General features: G+C 30.6%; 2 protein-coding genes and 1 long non-coding RNA gene across 9 annotated transcripts; 2 read left to right on the top strand and 1 right to left on the bottom strand.

Annotated features, from left to right (window-relative positions):
* Nucleotides 1–1,293: 1,293 nt before the first annotated feature.
* Nucleotides 1,294–14,287, top strand: LOC141460051 (mitochondrial glycine transporter-like). 7 transcript variants are annotated; one of them, XM_074139691.1, is made up of 10 exons: nucleotides 1,320–1,459; nucleotides 1,554–1,742; nucleotides 2,648–2,846; nucleotides 8,171–8,289; nucleotides 8,408–8,495; nucleotides 9,683–9,859; nucleotides 9,955–10,123; nucleotides 11,892–12,058; nucleotides 12,831–12,923; nucleotides 13,744–14,287. In XM_074139691.1, the coding sequence occupies exons 3-10, from the start codon at nucleotides 2,829–2,831 to the stop codon at nucleotides 13,768–13,770; spliced, it is 858 nt and encodes a 285-aa protein (XP_073995792.1). In that variant the 5' UTR covers nucleotides 1,320–1,459; nucleotides 1,554–1,742; nucleotides 2,648–2,828; the 3' UTR covers nucleotides 13,771–14,287. The 7 variants fall into 7 exon arrangements, with proteins under 7 accessions (XP_073995790.1, XP_073995793.1, XP_073995792.1 ...); XM_074139689.1 differs by lacking the exon at nucleotides 1,554–1,742 and having other exon boundaries at nucleotides 1,294–1,446; XM_074139692.1 differs by lacking the exon at nucleotides 1,554–1,742 and having other exon boundaries at nucleotides 1,318–1,459.
* A 1,817-nt stretch (nucleotides 14,288–16,104) lies between these two features.
* TfIIEbeta (transcription factor IIEbeta) lies at nucleotides 16,105–19,631 on the bottom strand. Its single transcript, XM_074139695.1, has 6 exons — nucleotides 19,491–19,631; nucleotides 19,311–19,406; nucleotides 18,726–18,888; nucleotides 17,849–18,049; nucleotides 16,932–17,105; nucleotides 16,105–16,324 (listed from the first exon to the last, which is right to left on the bottom strand). Exons 1-6 carry the CDS (start codon nucleotides 19,550–19,552, stop codon nucleotides 16,178–16,180), a joined length of 843 nt encoding a protein of 280 aa, XP_073995796.1. The 5' UTR covers nucleotides 19,553–19,631; the 3' UTR covers nucleotides 16,105–16,177.
* LOC141460059 (uncharacterized) lies at nucleotides 17,219–22,360 on the top strand. The gene is made up of 2 exons (XR_012461702.1): nucleotides 17,219–17,808; nucleotides 18,202–22,360. It is a non-coding gene; the product is annotated as an uncharacterized lncRNA (long non-coding RNA).
* Nucleotides 22,361–22,378: the final 18 nt, after the last annotated feature.

Raw genomic sequence — 22,378 nt, 5'->3', positions numbered from 1 at the left:
TCGTTAAAGCTAATCGTTAGAATTGATGTTTTATTAAAACTAATCGTGCTTATATCAGGGGCTGTTGTTTCATCGGTTTGATATAGAGATTTTGACTTGCTCTTATAATTATTTGTCACACTGTAAACTTGCTGAGTGAATATTTAATCATAGAATGTTGTTTATTATTGAGGAAGTAGTGATATTATTTTAATACACTATAGTGCATTACTCAGTTTTATTATTATTAGTACCTTCTCTTATTTGCCAGACTAACGTTGTTGATCTCGATGCCAGTAATATGTAAAGCGAGCTCCATGTCAGTTGTGGATAGCTTCGGGGTGTTGATAACTTAAAAGTTGAAGCAAAAATAAAAAATTGTTAATATGATCTTCTAAACGTTTAGAGAAATTATAATAATTACTATTGTCCGTTATTATAGCGGTGGGTCCAGTTTCCCAAAGCACTACACCTAAAGAGGCTTATTTTACCAGCCCTGGAAAGATCTAGAAATCAAACCTCCCTTCTTTAAAAGATCAAAGGTTTTACTCTAACGACCACTGACTCAACTTGTAAGACATATCAAGCCTTAATCTAGCAATTAAGACAAGGAAGTCATTTCCTTTCATTTTCCAGTCAGTTTCTTTTCTAGAGATCTATGTTCATCGCCTTAACAGAGAAGAGCCTTATTTTGATTGTTATAATCTGCGTAGGAACTGGACCCATTAAGGCGGAATCCTTCAAAGATTTTTTTTTTGATGTTTCGTGCCTTATAAAAAGACATAAGACCAGAGTTTAGTTGGGTAGTAGTACTAAAATTTTTTAAAAAAATAGTTGTAGCCATTTTTAACGAAAAGGAGATAAGCTGAAGGAAAGAGCATCTATCTATAATTTGCACTTCCGTTGTATAAAAAAGGAACGGTGACTTTTTTAAAAATAGCTTTTATATGTCGTGTCTGATAACGTATGTTTTTCTTTATTCGAGAGGAGGATTTGTGCGTATTATTTTGGCCAAAAGAACGTAACAATATGATGACATCCTATCCTGTTCGTAAACAATCGTTTAAAATAATTTTAACTTGCGTTTCTCATTTGCTTTTTATTAGTATTTGACGACGTATTTATTAGTTATTCTACTTTTTTATCCATGTTTTGTTTGTTTTAAGAAAACAAAAATGGTTTAAAAATGAAATGGTTACTTTCTATTTCTAATATAATTTATTATTATTTTGCTTTCTTTAAATTAAACAAATCAAGGTTGTTTACAATATATTTTCAAAGGTGGGAGGTGTTATAAATTGAAGAGGTTATAAAATCCTTGAGATTTTTTTTTTTTTGTTATGCTGCATTCACGAGTTCGCCGCAGTAGTACTTTCATGTATAAGTGTGATGTAAAACATTATTTCTGTGCTTTTTCAATTTTCTTCATCAAAGATGATTTTACATTATGCAGAAGTTAATTTTCAGGTATTTTTTCTATGTATGTATATATATTTATTACGACTGTAAAATTAAGTTTGATCCTGGGTTGGATTGCGGTTTATTTAAATTATTTTACTTTCTTCTTCTTAAAGGTTGAAGATTAGCATTGATAAGATTTCTTGGTAGGCGCATTTATGAACTTCAATGCGACGTTATTACCATCAGATGTTTTGGCATAGAGTGCCATAAGATTGGGCTCAAGTTTACCTAGAGAGAGAGAGACAGAGAGTGGGAGAGAGAGAGATTCTACACTTTATCCAAGGCTAATTCAGTGTTCTTTGGTATATAGGCACTATTTTTGATACCTTTGTTAAACCATCATTCTGGAGCTAAGACTATGCTCGATTTCAACTTTATTTAAATAATTTGTTTTTTCTTTCTATAAACAAAGGTAGAAATTTCGCTAGCTCTTTTATTCGTCCAATTTTTAGTCTAATGTGATGAGTTTGCTCATAGGTGTTGCCCTCAGTTAGCTAACAACTTAGAGGAGCAACGTCGTCAACTTCAATATGTTCCGGCGCACTTATTTTATTGTTACTATGGAAACATAACGTATTAGTGAACTTAATATTTATCTTTTTTTTTTTTATTCTTAAATTGAAATAATTTTTTATTCAGTTTAATGTGAGTGGCAAGTATGGAACTGTTCTCCTAGATAGTGCAATTTTTTAGCACTTTTTTTTTAATTCTAAAAATACCTAAACTGAGAAGTCTTTTCATTAAATAAAAAATCAAATTTGAATATCTTGTCTGTCAAAAATATCTGAAATCTATTGCTGGCCACTGCACAAAAAATAATAAATAAATAGAATTCTTCAGTCAAAAACATCAAGTACTATTGTGTAGCATTGAAGTAATAGAAAAAAATACGTTGAGTGCACCAAAGGACAAAAAAATTTACTGTAAGTGATTGATAAAGTCTGTTAATGGTTTAAATTAGTAATAAACAGTTTTGTTTGAAGGGAAGCAGGAGTTCTCATTGCTTTTATCACAATATCCTCCACACTGATATGCACAGGTAGACCACTTCTAAACATTACATTACATGCTTGATTTTGTGGAGAAAATAACATCGACTATTTAACTATTAATAACTTTAGAATCTTCTTATATTTTTGTGTTTTCTCATTAATTTAATAAGTTGCCCATCATTCTGAAATAGCTAATAATCCTACGATGATTGCAGGAATAATGAAGATATCGCCATTGGTTAACAAATTCTTGACGATTAGCAGATCATTGATATATGTGTACGTACAGTTCTTCAGAATAACAGTTCGTGATTCAAGCCTAGAAAACAACAACTAATTGCTCATACTTACTGTGACTTCACTATTGAAGGCATCTTTGTGATTGATTGGATTTGAATGGAGAGCACCCGTGATGTAAGTGAAAGTTTAGTTAATAGGAAAAATGATAGTTTGTATGCACGTAATAATTTCGTAAATAATATAATATAAATTGAGTGCGAGCTCAATCTCAACTGTCAAAGTAGCGTCCTGCAACTGTTCTAGTCATTTTTTTTTTCTAAACAAATTAGTTTTTTATATTTATTTAGAGCACGCATTTTTCTACTTATTTCTGAGCAGTATTCATCTTCAGAGGATAATTTATTATTGGAAGAAAGTTAAAAAATTTGGGGTAATATTGTAGTGTAAACAGACATTTGAAAGTAAATGTTTGCTTTAGATTCGATTATACAAGACTGGGAGTGCAAATTTCGTATAGTTTTTTATTAATTTAATTTTCTCAAAAAATCAGACCAGAACTACTGTATAGAAACTGTGTTTAGCTAGTAAAATTGAAAGTTCAGTGTTAATTAACGTTATAAAGTACAATTTTTATTGCAACTTCTTCTCTTTTTTTTCGTATTATTTGTGGAAGTTTCTAAAGAAGCGATTGGATTTCTCTATGAAGTTCCACTTCAGAGAACTGTGCTGTGTTATCTTAAATCTGCTGCAATTAGTATTTACAACTTTGAGAAATGTATTGAGAGTAAATAGTGAAATGATTTTTCCAGATTTTCCCACCCCTTTAATTCTAAGAGAAAATAAATAATTATAATAACAATGAATTTTGAACACCCAAACACAAATTGTGTAATTGATAAGCAAGATAACCTCATAAAAAAAGTTATTATAAATAGCCAGGAAACAAGAATTGCATAAGCAATTTAAACATAATAAACACATAGTGCAACTTTATCGTTAACAATTTTATGGTTAATTTTTTGGATCATAAAAAATAAGATCAAACCTTCATAAAAATTAGTTTTGGTTTTCTTTTCCTTTTTATTATAAAACTGATGGTGTGACAACTTGTGAAATCACCTTTATTTTCAGAACATTATTTCTAATGAGAATTTAATACTTAAAAAGGTGTTTGCTTGCGTAAAATTGGCAAAGAAGAAATGAAATTGGTTCAATGGAAAAGTTTAATTAGTGTCACTTCAGATTATAACTGGCATTTTACATTACATTGATTATATGAGTACTCACTCATATACAAGTTAATAAAGTTTTAAATGCCATAAATTCTAAATATGATGTAATGTGCAAGTTAAACGAACTCGAGTGAAAAGACCCGTTTTTAATCAGTTTTGTTAAAAACAAAAAACTCAACGTTAAAAATCTTACAACTTTCTCTTAATATAACTCTTGTGGTTCTAACTTATTTAGTTTTTCATACTCAGGAACATATATAGTTAATACAAACATTAACCAGGTGGTAAAACTGCACCTTAAACTATCCTATATCAGTTCTCAGAACGCCCTAAAGCGATTTTCCTTCGAGAAATTATTCAGTTACACGTTATAGATTTACATGTATTTAGTGCACACGATGTTTAGAGAAAAATTGTAGGAAACATTTTCGAAAAGTTCATGAATAGGTAACTGGAATTTCTCTCGAAACTGTGTATGTTAGTAACTTATTTAATTCTTTATTATATAATTATATATGTATAAATTTTATAGATAGTTACGTAGGTTACCCCCATGGCGAGGACTATGAAGTTGATAAGGCGTCACTATTTGCCAATTAAATCATTCTTTGACCGTGATTAGTAAACGTTTAAGAGATAAGAGAGCTGATATTCCATGGCATATATAATATAAATTGAGTGCGAGCTCAATCTCAACTGTCAAAGTAGCGTCCTGCAACTGTTCTAGTCATTTTTTTTTCTAAACAAATTAGTTTTTTATATTTATTTATTTATTTTGTTGTGTTACCACAAGATAAGATGGTTTTTGAGGTAACTATTTGCTTTTCATAATATATTTTACATATCTTGCTTTCTTGTAAGAAAGGTTTGAATTCCGGAAGTTGAATTTTAAACACAAATTTTGAGGCTCCTCTTGAAATAAAGCCTCTTGATACTAATGTTTTCGACAAAATCTAATAATCAGAAGTGCCACGTAAGTGAACTTGTGATTTCCACAGAAAGTGTTTGCTCCAACGTTTTTCTCCAAATATTGGATACTATCTATCATACACTTTAATGTCTTTTTTTTTATTTAGTCCCAGGTTTTTATGGGGAAGTAATACTAGCAATTGTTTCGAAAATGTTGTTATTCTTCAAAAGACTCAACTCAAAAAAGTTCAAAAGATTTATTCCGATTAGTTTTAGTATAGATGCTTATGATATGTGTATGCTTTGAATTTTGAATTTCATGAATTATGTTATAAAATTCTGTTTTACGGAAAGTACTTTAAGTGCCGAATTTTTGTTTAGTTTTCCACAAAATTATTCCATTAATTTCTTTAATTTCGATAGATTATTATACAATAGATTAACGTTTTTTCTTATTTTTTCTGGGAAAGTTCTGTTTTGAATAAATTTAATGAAATTGTTTTTCCTTTACTGTCATATTTTCTTCCCCTTAAATATCTCAATTTACCAATATTTAAACAATTGCTTGTTTTCATTAGCATTATCTATTGTTCAAACTACTATAGTTGCTGTTATTTTAATAACCAGGGCAATATGTTTCACTAAATGACAATTCAATTCTATTTGGAAATTTAAATCTATATATATAAGAGATAATATATGTAAATACATATGTATATATGTATTTTTTTTTTAATCAAAGCAGATGTTCAAATTTACATCCATTTTTGTATGCTTAAAAACCATGATCGTTTTGACAGCTATGCAATACTGCAAACTTGATTGTACACACACACACACATCGTGATCGTTTATCAATAGTATAGTTCAAACTATCGCAAATTTTACTAGAACAAGATAAGACGCGTGTAACAACTATAGAATCAATCTCAGAGGTTCGCAGAAACTTTTTTGAAAAATAGATTATTCCATACATTTGTCAACAATCCAAGCGGTTGAGCGATTTTGTTATTTTGCAGCCCAATAAAGTTTTATTTTCTCAATGATGAGGGTCTTAATCTGTTACATTGCGTCTGGCGTCCCTAATAGAAAAACGCCATTTTCTAGGGGATTCTTGTCGAGGAAACCATGTTCCGTTGCTCCCTGAAACCGGCAACACTTTGAGTCCTAGGCTGATTTCCAGGTTCTGATATTTATCTTGGTGTTTAAATCTGTTATTCTAAACCTTACTCAGTAAGATTATTAGTCTTGACGTTAACTGTGTGATATTCCATTATTTGTGTTATTTGTGTTTGTGTTGTATCTAATAAATAAAAGCTTTTATCTAAATTTTAAACTGTATTTTGGTAAATATTTTGTAGAATCATCTTATTTCTTTGCCTTTGTTTCTTGATTTTATCTTTTAATAATGGCTTAACTTTCAAAATAAAGTTTAAATAAATAAAAATATTTAGGGAAAGAGGACCTACAACAAAATTACTCTTAATTTACCCAAAGACAAATTCAAAAATTCCAAATTTGAGAATTATAACTTTTAAGAGGTATCGCATTCTTGTTACAACATCCACATTAATAAAATTGAATCTTTTAATAGCCGTAGCTAACAGTTTTGGAATGCCTTTCATATCAAGCTATTCTAATTTATTTTTAAAGAGCACTTTTTTTTATTTTTTCAAATTCAGATATCATGGAAAAATTTTCTTTCAGTACATATAGTGTACACAGAATCACCTGTACATTTTTTACTAAGTAAGAAAAGTATCGCAATCATGACAAATTTTTTATTTCTAATGTAAGTTTTGAGTCCAAAAAAAGTGTTTTTTAAAGAATAGTATGTTTGCGTAAACAAAGTATCTCAAAAATTCTAATTCTTAATGAACCGAAACGAAATATTTCGAATGAATGTTACGAGGAGAGATCCTGTTTGTAACTAAGCGATCAAAATCGCATAGTTGGAAGTAATACACATTTAACTTGACTTTTTTTTTTTTTACATTTTCTCGTAAATGTCCCCGTTGATTTTCTTTAAACATATTTTCTGTCAGTACACTCATTGCACTCGAGTTGTTCATTTAAGAATTTTCTTTCTAGGATAATTCTATTACTATATGGAACTTGTTTGTTAATGGTGTTCTCTTTCTTCTCACTATAATATCAGTGAGGCGTGATTTACGATTCTCCATCTAAATATATCATAAAGAAGAACATCACATGCTGTAATTCGAGTTAGCAGAAAATAGCAAAACCCGAATCATTTAACATGTATTTTTTGTTTGTTTGTAAATGCCTCCTCTGATTATTTTCTTTACTCTTGTTCGTAACGCTTTTACTAGAATAACTTTTCTGGGAATATTGTTTTAGGACATTCTGAGTTAGTTAAAATGGTAAACATTTACTTGTTAAGAATTTAATGAGAGAAAATCGTGTGTGTTCACAACAGATTTTTTTTTTTTTTTGGTCAGCTATTAGCAAAGGTAGACGAAATACGAGCATCTGATTAAAAAAGTTATTATTGTAAATAATTAAGTTCGCAATTGTAGCTGAAATTGATGACGATTAAATAATTCTAAAGCCTGGGAATATCCTGTGCATTTAAATTGTAAATAGTATTCATTCAATCGCCTGCACAATAGTGGTGCCACCCCACACCTGGTTTCACATCCCACTCGGCTGAATATTTTACGTCATACGGTTACAGCTGAGTTCTGAATAACCTTCACTCAGTGTAATTATAACAGGAGAACCAGTTTAAGCAGCTTGTCCAGGAGGTGTGCGCAAGTGATTACGTGTATAATATTTCTCAAGTATTTTCGGACCGTTTAGTTCTCGTCTTTCAGCTGGAGTGTACGTTTCTTGTAGTAACCGTTGGGATAATTTTCATTCTAACAGCTTTTAGGTTCCGCCCTATTTTTGTGTAGGAATTTTTTACGCGGTTAAACCTTTTTATCCTTCCATCCCTATTTTTGAATTATTAGTTAAGCAGAAAAAGTTATGCGGATAACAGCATTAAGAATGCTAATTAACTTGAACTTGTAAAAAACCTTGATATTTTTTAAGTGTTTGTTGTGTAATCATGAAATCAAGAAAGTGTACACTTTGGGAAACAAATAACTTCAAAAGTAATACAGTTTTTCATTTAATTAAAAATATTTTACTAACCAACAAGAAGTGTGTATTGGTAATAATATAAAAGAATGCAACAATTAGAAGGATTACCAGTTAGTAAAGCATCCAAATTTTCGCATTATTTAGATGAAGTAAGTTTTGAAACAAGAGGAAAAAAAGTGTCAAAGTACATTTATGTTGCTTTTTTTACTAAACATCATTATTACATTTTTTTTCTTTTTTTGTTTATAGTCACCTGTATTGAAAGCATTTCTCGCTGGATCGCTTTCTGGAACATTCTCAACTGTTCTGTTCCAACCTTTGGATTTGGTCAAGACTAGGCTGCAAAATGCTCCTATTTCGAATGCTAGGTTAGTTTAATTTTCCATAAAAACTTTTTTTTTAGAGTGTTCAGTAAGGGTAATTTAAGTAGAAATAATATTGATAATAGTTACTTATTCGTTGTGCTTTTTTTTTATTAATTTTTAGTGGTCCCCAGACTGCCGGTATGTTACATATGATGAACAACATTTTAAGGAAGGAGCATATGTCAGGGTTATGGAAGGGAATGACACCAGTAAGTAAACTGTAAATTTATTTATTATTTTTTGCGTATAAAACACTCAGATTCCTATCAAACAGTTATTTTGGTTAAATTTATATAATTTAAAAGTTACCGGTTTTTTGAAAAACATGTTAGTTAGTCTCGAATCTATCAAAAGACTATCATAAATATAAAATATTCAGTGTTTGTCATCATTAAGAATAAATACCGCAGGTTAGTTGATGATTGCATTTTAAGGAAACGTTCATCATTTTTATTCTAAAAAATGAATTAATAAAAAGGGTTTATTTAATTATTCAAAGCTTCAAAAGTATTTAGTAAAAGGAATCTTAGAATAAAATAGTCTCGTCTCACAGGAAGAAATGGATCACTTTAAAAATAAATCTCCCGTTTGCGATGATCATTTACGCGATACGGTGGGTGATCTTTTTTATTTAAAAAGTAAATGACAACCTTCCCTGATTTATATGGAATGAAATTCTCAACAGATGTCTAGTTAGACTCTTTAGACCACAGTGTGCTACTGATTTTTAATTTCGCACTGGAAAGACAGTATGGTCATTTGAAGTACACATTTTTACTGTGTAAATCGATAAAACAGGTGTACTAGTAATTACACTTACTAATCAGAATTATGTAAGGTAAAGAATTATATAATCTACAAGATACGAGATAAAGGTAAATTGATTTAAAAAGCACTTTTCTTTTATATCTAGAACTCACTTACTACTCGTTTTCCTCAACAAAATGGATTGTATAATTTATTAACCCTGAAGAACAGCTTTTGTAGAAAAGGTTTTACTGAAGAATATCGTGCTTTTTTCAATTTTCAGAATTCATTTTCGAAGAGCTTGTCTTTGATTTGTTCAGCGCTTAATTAGATGATTGTAACCTCTGAATTCCATCTGGTATTAAACAAGTCGGTTTCGTAATCATTGTTATTCAAGAATACTTTTGAAAAAATAATTACTGTGACTTTTTCTTTTTTACTGGCTAGGCTTTTTTCTTTCTTCGATTTGTAGAAACTCGACATTTCTACACTTATCACCTGCTGTAAATAAACATGTTTCAAAAGCTAGTTAGAAAAAAGAAACGGAAATAGCTTAAGAAAGGAGAAGAAACTAGACATTCAATTATTAAACTTGAGTTGTGCTTATAGTTAAAGCTATAATTTTATATTTGTGCTTTGTCAATTTCAGTCCATAACTCGTACCATCCCTGGTGTAGGCCTATATTTTTCATCAGTACATTGGATGACAAACGCTTTCACCGGAGGAACGCCTAATCCAATTGAAGCTATAGTGATTGGCGTTACTGGCAGGACTTTTAGCGCTGTATGTCTTATACCGATTACCGTTGTAAAGACAAGATTTGAGGTACATAGTGTTGGATGGTTTTTAAAAAATTTTAACTCAAATCTTTTTTAAAATATTGTTAGTATTTAATGATAGTTTTTTTTTTGTATATATAGAGTGGAGAATATCCTTACAGAAACATAAGTCATGCTTTGCGTTTGATCTATGCAAGGGAAGGATATAAAGGATTAACATGTGGTCTATTGCCTACATTAGTTAGGGATGCACCATTCTCAGGATTATATTTGATGTTCTACACTCAGCTGAAAAACATTGTACCAAAAGGTGAGTGTGCTTGACTTATAAGGGATCGGTAGTAGTAAGTAATGCCTACTGTTTTCATGTGAGCTTTACGTCCAACTACCAAATTCGGTTCGTGGACGACCATCAAACGAACTTTACTATTAATTCCATAACATGCTTCTCGTTTACAAGTAAGATAATTACAAAAGATTATTCGGGTTGTTGTAAATCTTTAGAGTCCCTCGCTCAATAAGCAGAATGTCGGGACAAAAAGGTAAAGAAAGTGACGAGAAAGCCGATCGAAAGCAGAGGAGACTTTACGGGTACCTACAATTAGGAATCGAAGTTCTCGCTCGCCTTTGTCCTGAGGTTTTTAATGGGTTGATTTGGAGGAAGCACTATGAGTTCTCTCGAGAGATCCCGTTTTCAAATTAGATTAGTAAGTTAAACAATAAGTATAAATATGAAATGTATAAGTTGTTTACTTTTATAAACCTGGAAACGAGAACTCTTATAGCTGTACTTTTAGTTGATGAAATGTTTGTTGAGTTTCTGGTGTGTTCTTTAACATCAAACTTTGCGGGATCACAAACTCATGGTAATTGTTAACGTATAAATAACCACCGTCACGTTGAACATGTTGATAATCGTCTTGAACACAGTAAGATTAAGAAAGCCAACTATTGCAGATAGCTCCAAATCGTTGCAGAACGTTTAGTTTTATATCCACTCCCTCCTTTTACATATTCTTATTCGGTTTCACGTCCTAGTTACAAAGAAGGGGGGGCTTTTAAAAGCGTATTAAGAAAGTATTTCTTTTGAAAACTTAAGTTCTACAGTATTGTATGGCCGCACTATTTCTTACTGTTGTAAGAGAAATTTAAAGAAAATATCAATGAACAAGGGAAGTAAAAGAAGAAGTAGTTTGATCAACCCTGAAATTCTTTACGTTTATTTTCTTTTAATTTTATTAAAAGATTACACTATCATTAACATCCTTCGTGGGGAGTCTTTTATCTCTTATTTTTCATTTTAATTTATTTTTCTTTGTTATTTTCCTTCATTGTAACATTAAATATTATTTAAGGTTATCCAACATTATCACTGTTTGACCTAAGATTACAAAATCTTGTACTCGATGAATAAATGCTTTTTCTTTTTTTTTAATTAATTTTTTTTTAAATACTACCACACAAAAAATAGTTTATTTTGTTGACGTCTCTTCGTTTTTTTTAATATTTTTTTCTGTAGGAAAAAGAACCAAAAAGTAGTGAATAAAGATATTAAAAGTAATGGAAATTTAGTATAATTTCTTATCACCTGATTTTTTTAAATCAGTTCGGAAGAGGTCGATTATGAGTTTTTATTTTTTGGTTATTTGAAAGATAAGGTTACGTTTTTAATCAAATAGTTTTAATTTGATTAAAAATAGTGATTGTGGCTTCTATCGAATTATCTTCTTTTTATTTCTTATAAATAGATGTGTGAGTCTTTAACGTGATCTGAATCGGTATTAAGAATAAGGTATTAATATCTTCAGATTTATGAACTGCACAGTTTTTTTTTGCATTGTTAATTTTCGTGGTCTAGATTTGTCTTAAAAAATTAATTGAATCTTTGTTCTAACCTTTTGTTGAAGAGAAAATGCGCTGTTACAGTCATTTCTGTTTAGTTCTGGTTTGTTATACCTTAATTCTAATTTAATAAATCCTTTTCATTCTGAGTGTTCATCAATTAATAACTTTTATGATTGTGTTTTAACATTTTTATTTTTCATGTTGTCTAATTCCTTATGATTTCTTGATTACAGAAGTATTAAAAAGTGATTTAGCAGCACCCGCACATTTCAGTTGTGGAGTTTTAGCTGGGATATTGGCTTCAGCGATCACGCAACCTGCTGATGTGGTTAAAACCAAAATGCAACTGTATCCTGATAAATATCCAGATATACAATCTGTAATATTCCATTTACACAAGGTAGGTCTTATTTTAAGAATATATATTATAGTTTTTATTGACATCTGTTGGTGTTGAAAAACTGGCGCCTTTGTTACCGGCGCTTTCAAACTGAATATTTAAAGCTATATCTTTAATAACACCTATAGCTTGAAAATATACGTATAAAAGGAAACTTTAACCTATGTTGATCTCGGAAAAAATGAATTCCTTACTTAAAGACTGGGTCATCACCATTGTGTTGCGGTGAAAATGTATGAGAGGGATCAAAGGCCGATTTCTATTTTTAGATTCAACACTTTCGATGGTAGCTGTAGAAGCGTATCCTTGCACCAGCTACTTGAAGTAAATAAGAGTGCCCCACGAACTCCAGCAGAGTTCCCAAAAACTGTAGAAGCATTCCTTTGGACCGTCGCGTACTATAAGAGCAATCTCAACAATCCCTTTTGTCCAGTGTTAGTGAATGTAACAGGTACTTTCAGAATGTAGTTACCTTATTCATACCAACTCTAAGTTGCCTTTCTGTCGGTTTGCCCCTCAAATATTTTCCCGTTACCATCTGTATAGAGTTATATCAATTATTGAATAATTAACTCTAAACATTTTGCCCAAGTTACATTAGAAATCAGTAATATTTTAAAAATACCTTGTGAAATTTATGTGGAGGTTACCCCAAAAACAATTAAATGCATATTTATGTTTGCCTCTATATAAGAGCATTACCTCTTTAATATATCCATGTTATAGTAATCTTCGGAAGCAAGATATTATAAGATAGTTTCTTATTTTCTAGAAATATGGCGTACAAGGATATTTTAAAGGATTAGTGCCGAGAATGTTGCGAAGAACACTGATGGCGGCATTGGCTTGGACGTTCTACGAACAGGTGAGGTTCATCTTTTTAGCTCATTGTTAATGTTATTACTTTAATATTAAGAAGAGTTAAGATATGAGTATATGGGCGGCTAGCATTCTCAGTGCACTACGGACCTAGAGCATTATCTTGTTCCAGAAAACACTTCATCACTAAGTAGTGGACAATAGAAACTTCTAGGAAAGAAAATATAAATAGCCTCCTCAGGTGAACGCGAATTCGGATGCTCCACGTTATTATCTTATCCATCCTAGAAAATAATATTAGAAACATTAATTGAGAAGAGGGTATTTCTGTTTCCCCCGTAAATCAGACCAGAGAATAAAGTAAAAGTTTGCTACTTGGTTGAACATTTGAAAATAACAACTTTTATTAGTCTCATGTTTGATTAATAATTGTTTACATGTGTAAATTCTTTATTATAACCATAATATTAATAAAATATATTTAACGGCAAATTTAAATATATGCGTGTATTATTTGTAAGAGTACCTGATTACTTCATCTACCCATTTCAGTTTAATGTTATTCAAATAGTCTGATTTTATTCGTCATACCACGCACTAAATAATACTAGGTTTCATAAATTTTATTTCATTATTTTTTCTGAATGCCTTACGATTTATTAATATTTTGAATAAGACGCCTACACACCAGTAATCTTCCTCACCACCCTCTGATGATGGATAAACGTCCAAAATCGGTGAGGGGTAAATAAACATGCGTGCTACGGCGTGTAAAATCAAAGAGACTAACTTTATTACGATAATTGCTGTAGGTAAATGTAAAATGATTTAAATATTTATTTTATTTTTTATTGTTCTTTTTCCAGGTCACAAGAGCGATAGGTCTCAAATAACTGTAAATGTTATTGCTTCATGGAAAAAATGCTTAAATGGATTTTCACACTGATTTCCTGGTATACAGTAGCACTTTTTGTGAAATAGTTATACATATGCAAATACCAGAAGAAGTGGTAAACAAGTAGAAAGATGTCGATAATCGTTTGACTTTGTACACTTGCTAGATCGAAAGAAAAATAACTGGATTTTTCGTCTTGTTTTGTTTAAGTATATTTGTAAAATAAGAAGGCAGTTTTGTGATGTTCATTGAAGGTTCTTGTGAATATTCCTTCTTGTTTGTGTATCAGTATTTCAAGATGAGATGTTAGAAATTGTGCCACCAGTTTGAGTTGGTGACATTTGTGATTTAAAGTCATTTCAAAATATCAAAATAGGGTAAGATTTGTTTGTTAAGATAGAATTGTAAGTAAAAAAAAAAAAATCAGCATTGTTACCGCAATATAAATTATTCAGCTGAAACATATTATTTTGTATATACATAAAATTTATGAAAGAGATGAGAATATTATTTTATTTTGTTTTATTATTTTTTAATTTAAGGCGCTTCAGTATCTGAGGTAATTGGTGTTCGGAGCTTTTTTCAATGCACTGCCGGCCTCGAGACTGTGTTCTCTAGTTACAGACAACACTGCCTATCACCGGACAGTGAGCTGTAAGAAGCTCTTAAGAAGAGAAAATATAATGGACACTAGCTGGATTCGAACCTGGTATTTCCGTTTTAGAATACAGTATACATTAACCTCAGAGCTAATCCCTTTCCTAGGAGAAAATATTGAATAACTTGTTGTTTTCTCAGAAAACTGTATTAAAAACTCCCTGGATTTTTAGAAATTCAGAAAGATGGATTTTTTTACTTTCTTAATTATTACTGAATTAGTCTCACTTTTCATATGAAGAACAACTGTAACTGCTTTCATCAATTTTTAATTGCGACCTTTGTAACACGATTTAATAACTGCACTGTGAATTTTGGAAGAAGTAATATTATGATTAACCTCTCAATAATAAAATAGTGTTAAAATAATGAAAATAATCTATCCAAATCTAACGTCGAGATTGAAATTCTTCCTAGGCTCCATCACTCGTAATGTGTTGCGTTTTCTTTAAAATGTTAAAACCAACAGTCGCTGTTTTCGATAATCTCGAACGATCCTGGACAAAAACCTATACAAGTTTGAAAAGCCACAAAGCAGTTTTTTAAACCGTGTAATAAAGAAACTGGTTCATTGTAAAAATGGTAAAAAGCAGTTACTTTTTCTGAATATTTAAAACAATCTAATGTGTGATAAAGATTTGAACTAAGCTGAATACATAAGTAGACGTATAAGTTTTTATTACATTTCCAAATTTAATTAATATTAAATCACCATCTCATTTAATATTAATTTTTTATTTGAATTGTTTTAAGATTTTGTTTTTACATCCCTTTCGAAACCTACAATAAACTCCAAAAGAATCTTAAATTTATTTATGGTTAACTTTTTATCAAGTACTTTTTTTTTAATTGGTCTCTAGAAAGAACTAGTTAAAGTAAAAGAAAAAATACGAACTGTAAGTCTTACGTTCCAAGATGGCTACTGAATAACAAAACCTTTAGAAAGAAGGCGCTCCTTACCCATCTTGGACATGCAGCTAAAGGAATTTTGAAAGTAAGACGGAGATATGGCTTATATTGGTGCTGGTTGCATTTACTGAGCTTCATACAAAATGAATCTATATTCTCTGTGTGGATGCAACAAGTAAGGAATACCGCTTTTATTGTGAAATTAGATTTAAGCAGTCTTAAAATTAGATGTAAACCTGGTCTAAGACCATTTCTTCAATTCTCAGTTGGTTTAATTGAACAGTGACGAAAAAGAAATCTGTTTCATTAAAATACTTCACATTTAACTTTTTTAATTGCCACTTATTTCTGTTTACGGGTGGACGATGATGCATGGATTTGAATTGAAAACGGGAGATCTCCAGTTCGAATTCTTCTTGTAGCCACTTTTTTTTTATTAGAAACAATTTAATTGGAAAGTATGTGCTTCTGCTCTGTCCACGATATTTAGTTGGAAGTTAGGACGTTAAGCCTGCCTGAAAAAATAGGCATTTCTTCTGGAGCAGCAACACAGAACTTCCAAAACAACAAGATTTTTATTATGCAATCATTGCAGTCATTTCAGAAAAGAATCCTTAGGGGATTATAAAATAACATTTGATTTTGTGATTTGTTCTGTTTTATAACAAACAGCGAAATTTCCGCGAAGTACTTAAGTAATTAATTTCGAAGACATCAAAATGACTTTCAGTAAACAAGGAGTACTTAAAATGAATAAAAACCCAAATATTAAAAAATAATTTATTTGTTACAATATAAATTATTTAAAAGATCTGTTTATAATGAAACATTTTTATAAACTACTTATCGTCATAAGTTTCAAGTACATCTGCTAAATGTTCGTTATCTCTAGGCTTCTTAAATTGTCGTTTCCTTTGGTTTGGTTTTTTCCGTTTTTGAGGTTGAATTGGTTTCTTAATACCATGATCTTGCATAGATCTGATACCCTAAAATTAAAAAAGTAAAGAAAAAATATTTTATAAATTTTAAACAGGAATATGTTTTTAAACAAGATAGATTGCCATTAATTTAACAGTTTACAACGAGAACTTGAAAGTATTGGTAGTTTAAGACAATAGGCAAAACGTTCCAACCCATTGTTTATTTGTTTATACAAAGAGAAAACTCTGATTAGAATATTCATATGACTTATCTATTTTTATTTTAATTAAAGGCGCGACATCAAATGTCATTACGCCCGGTTACGATGGTTGTTTAGTTATTCTAGTGAAAGCACCTAGGGAGACACTCCTCAAACTTCGTTTAAATAGATACGACTATTTCATTAACCTACCATTTTGCAAAATCAATAACGATCTACTCTCTAACAAGTATTATTCATGTTCAAAAATTACAAATAAAAGCGATAGACCAAAGGAAGAATTATCCATGTCTAAGCACCTTGTGGCAAAAGCTATAATAAATTATAACCTCAGAAACGAAAAATTGTCTCAGCACAACCGTATACATAACACTTAAATAATAATTAAAATAATAATATTTTATTATTTTAAGCAATTTTAATTAGCCAACAATAAAAACTCAGAATCTCACCTGTTTCTCTAAATATTCTTCAATTTTTTGATCATCCATACTTTCAACAGCCACCGATCTCCACAGTTTTTGAAATTCTTCATCTAATCCTAACGTTGCAGCTCTATCGTTGTAGAACATGATTTTCTTTTTATCTATTGGTCTAACTATATATACAATTTCATTCTGTAAACTCTGAAATAAAAAACAAAATAAAATTACACAATTTCTAATTTCAATAAAATATTTATGAATATGGCGGTAAAATTAGAGCGCGTAGTAAGCTGTCAGTTTAAAGCAAAATTTTTTTTACATATTTTATTATTGCCATAAAACAACTTATTCGAGAGAATTTCGTTTGTAGGTAGCTTAAAATGTATAAAATCTCTTAAGTAAGTTGCTTTCTAGTGCGTTGGAATATTCATTTCGCAATCCCGGGAATGGGAGACGGGTCGGCTGATTGGATTACCCTCTTCCTAGTTGTCATGCAGGCTTTTTGAGGGAAGTCAAAACCATACCCAAGGCCTGCATTAGCCATGCAAGGTTGCTTATTCCGAATGGGGGGCTGCTACTTTAGAGGTTCCATTCTAGTCGCAATAATCCTAGTGTTATCCATAATTCCACAGGAGCTTCATGACTTAACCAAGAGTTCGCCTTTGGTTTCGCTCAGTATTGAGTGTTTTAAGGCTGGGATGCCCACAGGACGCCATCTAAGCACCATGAAAATGGAAGTAATCCACTTCGGGAGAAGTTACGCTGGGTAAATGAAAACAAATGAAGACGAGAAAAGAAAAACTTGCTAAGGTTACAAAAATTTGCTGAGTTAATGGAGGAAAACAGCAATCTTCGAGGACAACTTGTCTTGTCAACTTGCACTTGGCTCACCTCGATATTAAAAGTAAGTTACAAAATAATTAATATGATTAGTAAATAGATACCTTGAGTGCTTTTTCGCAATGTGGTAACGATTCTTGTACATCTTCTAACATTATTCCTCCCAGACCTTTGAGATCATGCTGTCGCAATAATCTAAGCAGCCCTTTCTTATCACGTATTTTGTAGGGTGCTTTAAATAAAAATTTCCCTTCAGGATTAGCTTCAATTTTTGGATTATTAACTAGGGCTTCAGTCTGCAACCACTATATACAAAATTACACATTTTCTTCATAAACTTAATTTTTACATTTATTAAGTTGATAAACTACCGCATACTAATTTTCAGATTTTATGTTAACACGTTTCTTTATTCTACCGGTGAGAACCTATTTATCCTTGCAATCTCTCTTCACAGACTTTTAAACTGAACTCTGTTAAGTTTCGACTGAAGAAAAATCAAGAAGCAACTTTTTTTGGAAGAGAATATTCGACTCTAAAGCACCCACACAAAAAGATACCCACAGTTTATTGAAAGTTCTTTATCTGTTCCAAAATTTTAATAAATCAAAATGGAATTTTTACTGATGTTAAATTTTATTGATTCGTTGTTTCGAGCACTTTTATTGTCCCGCCTTCTGAAATGTGGTGGTTGTAAAGATTCCTCCATGCAACCATCAACCATTGTTCCTGAAAAAAACACTCAAGAGTTATTCGAAACGTGGAATCAATAAAGTTTCACATTCAGTAGTTTTTTTTATTTTGCCCCCCGCTAACTTCAGTATAAATTAACGATAGTAAATTAAATATTATGTAGTTATTCAGTAGTTTTTTTTATTTTCCCCCCGCTAACTTCAGTATAAATTAACGATAGTAAATTAAATATTATGTAGTTAAACAGCAAAGTATTACTATTAATAGATTTACCAATGAACAAGTTACCTGTTTTACTTTACTCCCCACATCCAACTGGTTTGTCTCATCCAGAATTTCATCTAAAGTAAGTGGATGGTCATCACCTTCAAGGTGTCTTGTTTTCATATATTTTACTATTTTAGCTAATACACTAAATTTGTACTGGGAACTGCTCGAAACCGATTTAAAGCTGTACCAACAAAACAAAATGATGTAAAGCTAGTGAATGCTACAGAAAATAATGATTACCGAACACTATTTATGAAAATGTACGGAGGCGTGATCATCTGATAAATCCACAAAGGTATAACTAAGTTTAAATATCAAATTTCATATCGCTGGACCTTAAGTTACACTCCAAAATATAACAGGTTTAACTTTAAAAAATTAGTCAAACATTTCACATTTTCTTTTTACAATGTAAAACAAATAAATCACAAAATTATTCAAATAATCGCTAACATTATCACCAGTGAAGAATTGTGGGAAGATTTTTTGCTTGTCTTTGTAGGATTCAATATATTTTAACTTTAGATTCTGAATGCTGTTTTTAACAATCTTTATATGAAAATAATGTATACCACTAATGAAGTAATAACGTGAATACCATACTTTAAATTTGACGATGTAGTAGACGGAGGTTTTGGCTTTTTCTTTGCTTCATCTTTTGATACGAATAGTGATTCATCTTTTTTCTTTTTTTCAACCCTAGAAAATAAAATGTCCTGAATAAATTTAATAGGTGAGAAGTTTAAAAATCATCAAAAAATGTTAAGACGAACTGGAACTCACGCTGGTGTACTTAAAGCACGTTTCTTAAATAATTCACGCTCTCTAAGCAATGCTGGATCCATATCCGATTTCTATCACATCAAGGCTTATAATCTATTATGAAAGTTCATAAGTGCACGATAAAAATTTTCTGTAAGTTAGCTATAAACAACTTTTAATGATCTACTGGATAACCTAGTAGAGGTTAATAATTATCAGGTTGCATATATACAAGCATGCGCATCATTCCTTTTCTATTCAAATTTAAATACAATATCATTGAAAACGAAACCAGCAGTTGATGTTTTTGTTGAAACTTAATATTTTTCTTCAATTATGCGTCTAATTATTTTGTTCCCATTAAAATAATGACTTATTTATTGAAATTGTATTATTATCTTATCTATAAACGGTACATGTCAATGCAATAGCTTTATTCTGACCCATTCATTAATTTTAATGAAAAATTACTTGTGGTTAGTGCTCGTTTGTGCATAGCTAAACATTTTGAATAGAATTGTATTTTTCATTAATAAATTGAACACATAATGGTTTAAAGTGATTGTTGACCACGTTGTCTGAAACAGAGTTTCCTGAATCGTGTACGGTGACTAATTCACCTATCTGTAGTTTTTCTCCGCATTGGTTACAGAATTCGTCAAAGTCTAAATAGCACAAAGCGATTCATATTTTGTTGTTCACTTATTGTAGAGCTTGAAAAAACTCGGATATAATAATATGATATCTGTAAAATTCAATTATGAGGGTAAACAACTTTATGATTTTAGAGATAGCCTTGAAGTGCTGAAAATCTCGTACGGAAACTAACTATTGTAGTACAACCAAACATGATTTGAAAAGCTCATCCTTTCTCAGAGGCTCTGCAAAATATAATTCCACCTTCTGAGGGCGGTGGAAAAAAGAGAATGACCAAATGATCCCGCTTCATTTTGGTCTTGTGGGAGATTTTTAAAAATATTAATAATAAAATGGGAAGATAGATTGTTGCCAGTATCAGTCATATTTTTTTATTTTGTCATGTATTCGACCAAGAAAGTAAACCACTTTCCGGGCTCATATTTATTAACAATAGTAAAATGTGATTATGGCCGCAGTGCTAGGATAATCTCTTTGATTTCATCCACCACAGCAGCATATTGTACCGCTGACTGGGTTGCGACTTTCATCCTCTACTAGAGGGAGAATAATCATTTAGTCGCGAAATTTTTACTTCATTATCAACTAAAATCAAAATTTTAAATCTATCTAATTAATCTATATTTGACGATGGATGAAAGCACCAAACCGGGCAAGGATACAATAAACAGTCCTTTTACGCCAGGGAAAATCAAAGAAATTAAATTTTGTTTTACATTGTGAGGGACCTCTGTGAAATTGGGCACCAACAAACTGGTAATAATCTACCTTCCTCTTGAAATACTGAATGATCCACCAAAAGAAGGTGAACAGAACTCTGCAATTTTAATAAAACTAACGAATTATTTTTCTAATTTTAATTGTAATTTATTTTTCATGCAAAATTATTAAAATAACAAATTACCATCACTAGCGAATTGGCTGGTTATAATAATAATTATAACATATAATTATATGTGTGATTCATGATATCTCGCTATTAATACAAATAATATCTTCTGTATTCTATTCTAATAGTCACAAAAGAGGTGAACATTAATCTACTATTAGTAATAGTACTAATTTTAGTGATTGTCTTCTTCACATATTATTTAAAAAAATCGCCATTGAAAATAGACGATGGTTGTAACATTAACCTTTCTTCTGCTTATATTTTGATGACCAATAATTCAGTACATAATTTCACTCTATTTTGCATACCAACCAATTTGTATTAATTAAATGTTGCAAAACTAATCATTGAGTTTTACTTGTAAGAGAAAATTGGCATCCCTTATAATGATGACAACTTGAAGTACTTCAAGTAACTTATCAATAGATTTTATGATGTACTATTCTCAACAATTAAACTTCATAGAATGTTAAAGGAATTCTGAGCATTGAAATATTGTTTAAATACAATATACTCTCTTTAAATATACTCTTGCATAAAAATAGCCACCTTTAAGCATTGGTTGAGGCTGGCGTTTCCTTCCATAAAATAATTTATATCACTATTTCTTGCTCTTCTAACCAATAAACGATAATCAGGATCCAGACCAAAAAAAAATATCGATAGACTTTAATTAAAATTACAAAATTCAAAATTACATGTCTTGCAAAATTATTTTTTAAAACTAAAATGATTCCTTACCACTTTAAATCTTTCCAATTTGATTTGTTGTTTCCTCCATCTTACAAACAGTAAGTTCTTCGTAGGAATTTAATGTATATTTATTTTCATTAGCAAAAACACTTTAATACAAAGTAAAAGGAAATTTGTTAAAATCCAATAAGTGCAGCGGTTTTCGATATTATACCCACTCCACTACATGTCTATCAACAAAAAAGTAGAATACAAAACACTACATTCTATTGACACAAATAATTATAATTAACACATAACAATAATAATTATTATTATAAAACCAACCTTATTTCAAGGAAGGTTGTCTCATTAGAATAATTCTTCCCTATTGCTATTGCTTTCCAAGCATAATAAGCAACAGATGGATCACACTGGTATAATGTTTGTTTGCAATCGTATCATCCACTGATTAATACCGTAACACCGAATAGAAGAACTCCTCTGAAATGAGAATAATTAAGAAAGAAAGGATTCACAAAAAATAAGTGTTTTTTGTTTTTAATTATTGCACTTTTCAATGTCCATTGGTCTTCATCGTTATTTTCTGAAGGCGATTCCGTCCTCTTCTAATATTAACCACAGACAACTGAAACCTCTCGAAACGATCTGATGATACAATAGAATT

Source organism: Rhodnius prolixus, unplaced genomic scaffold (genome assembly GCF_049639745.1).
Source record: "Rhodnius prolixus isolate KJV_2025 unplaced genomic scaffold, Rpr scaffold_6, whole genome shotgun sequence".
Classification (NCBI taxonomy): Eukaryota; Metazoa; Arthropoda; class Insecta; order Hemiptera; family Reduviidae; genus Rhodnius; species Rhodnius prolixus.
Note: the sequence above shows the minus strand (reverse complement) of the source record. Positions and strands in the feature narration are given on the sequence as shown.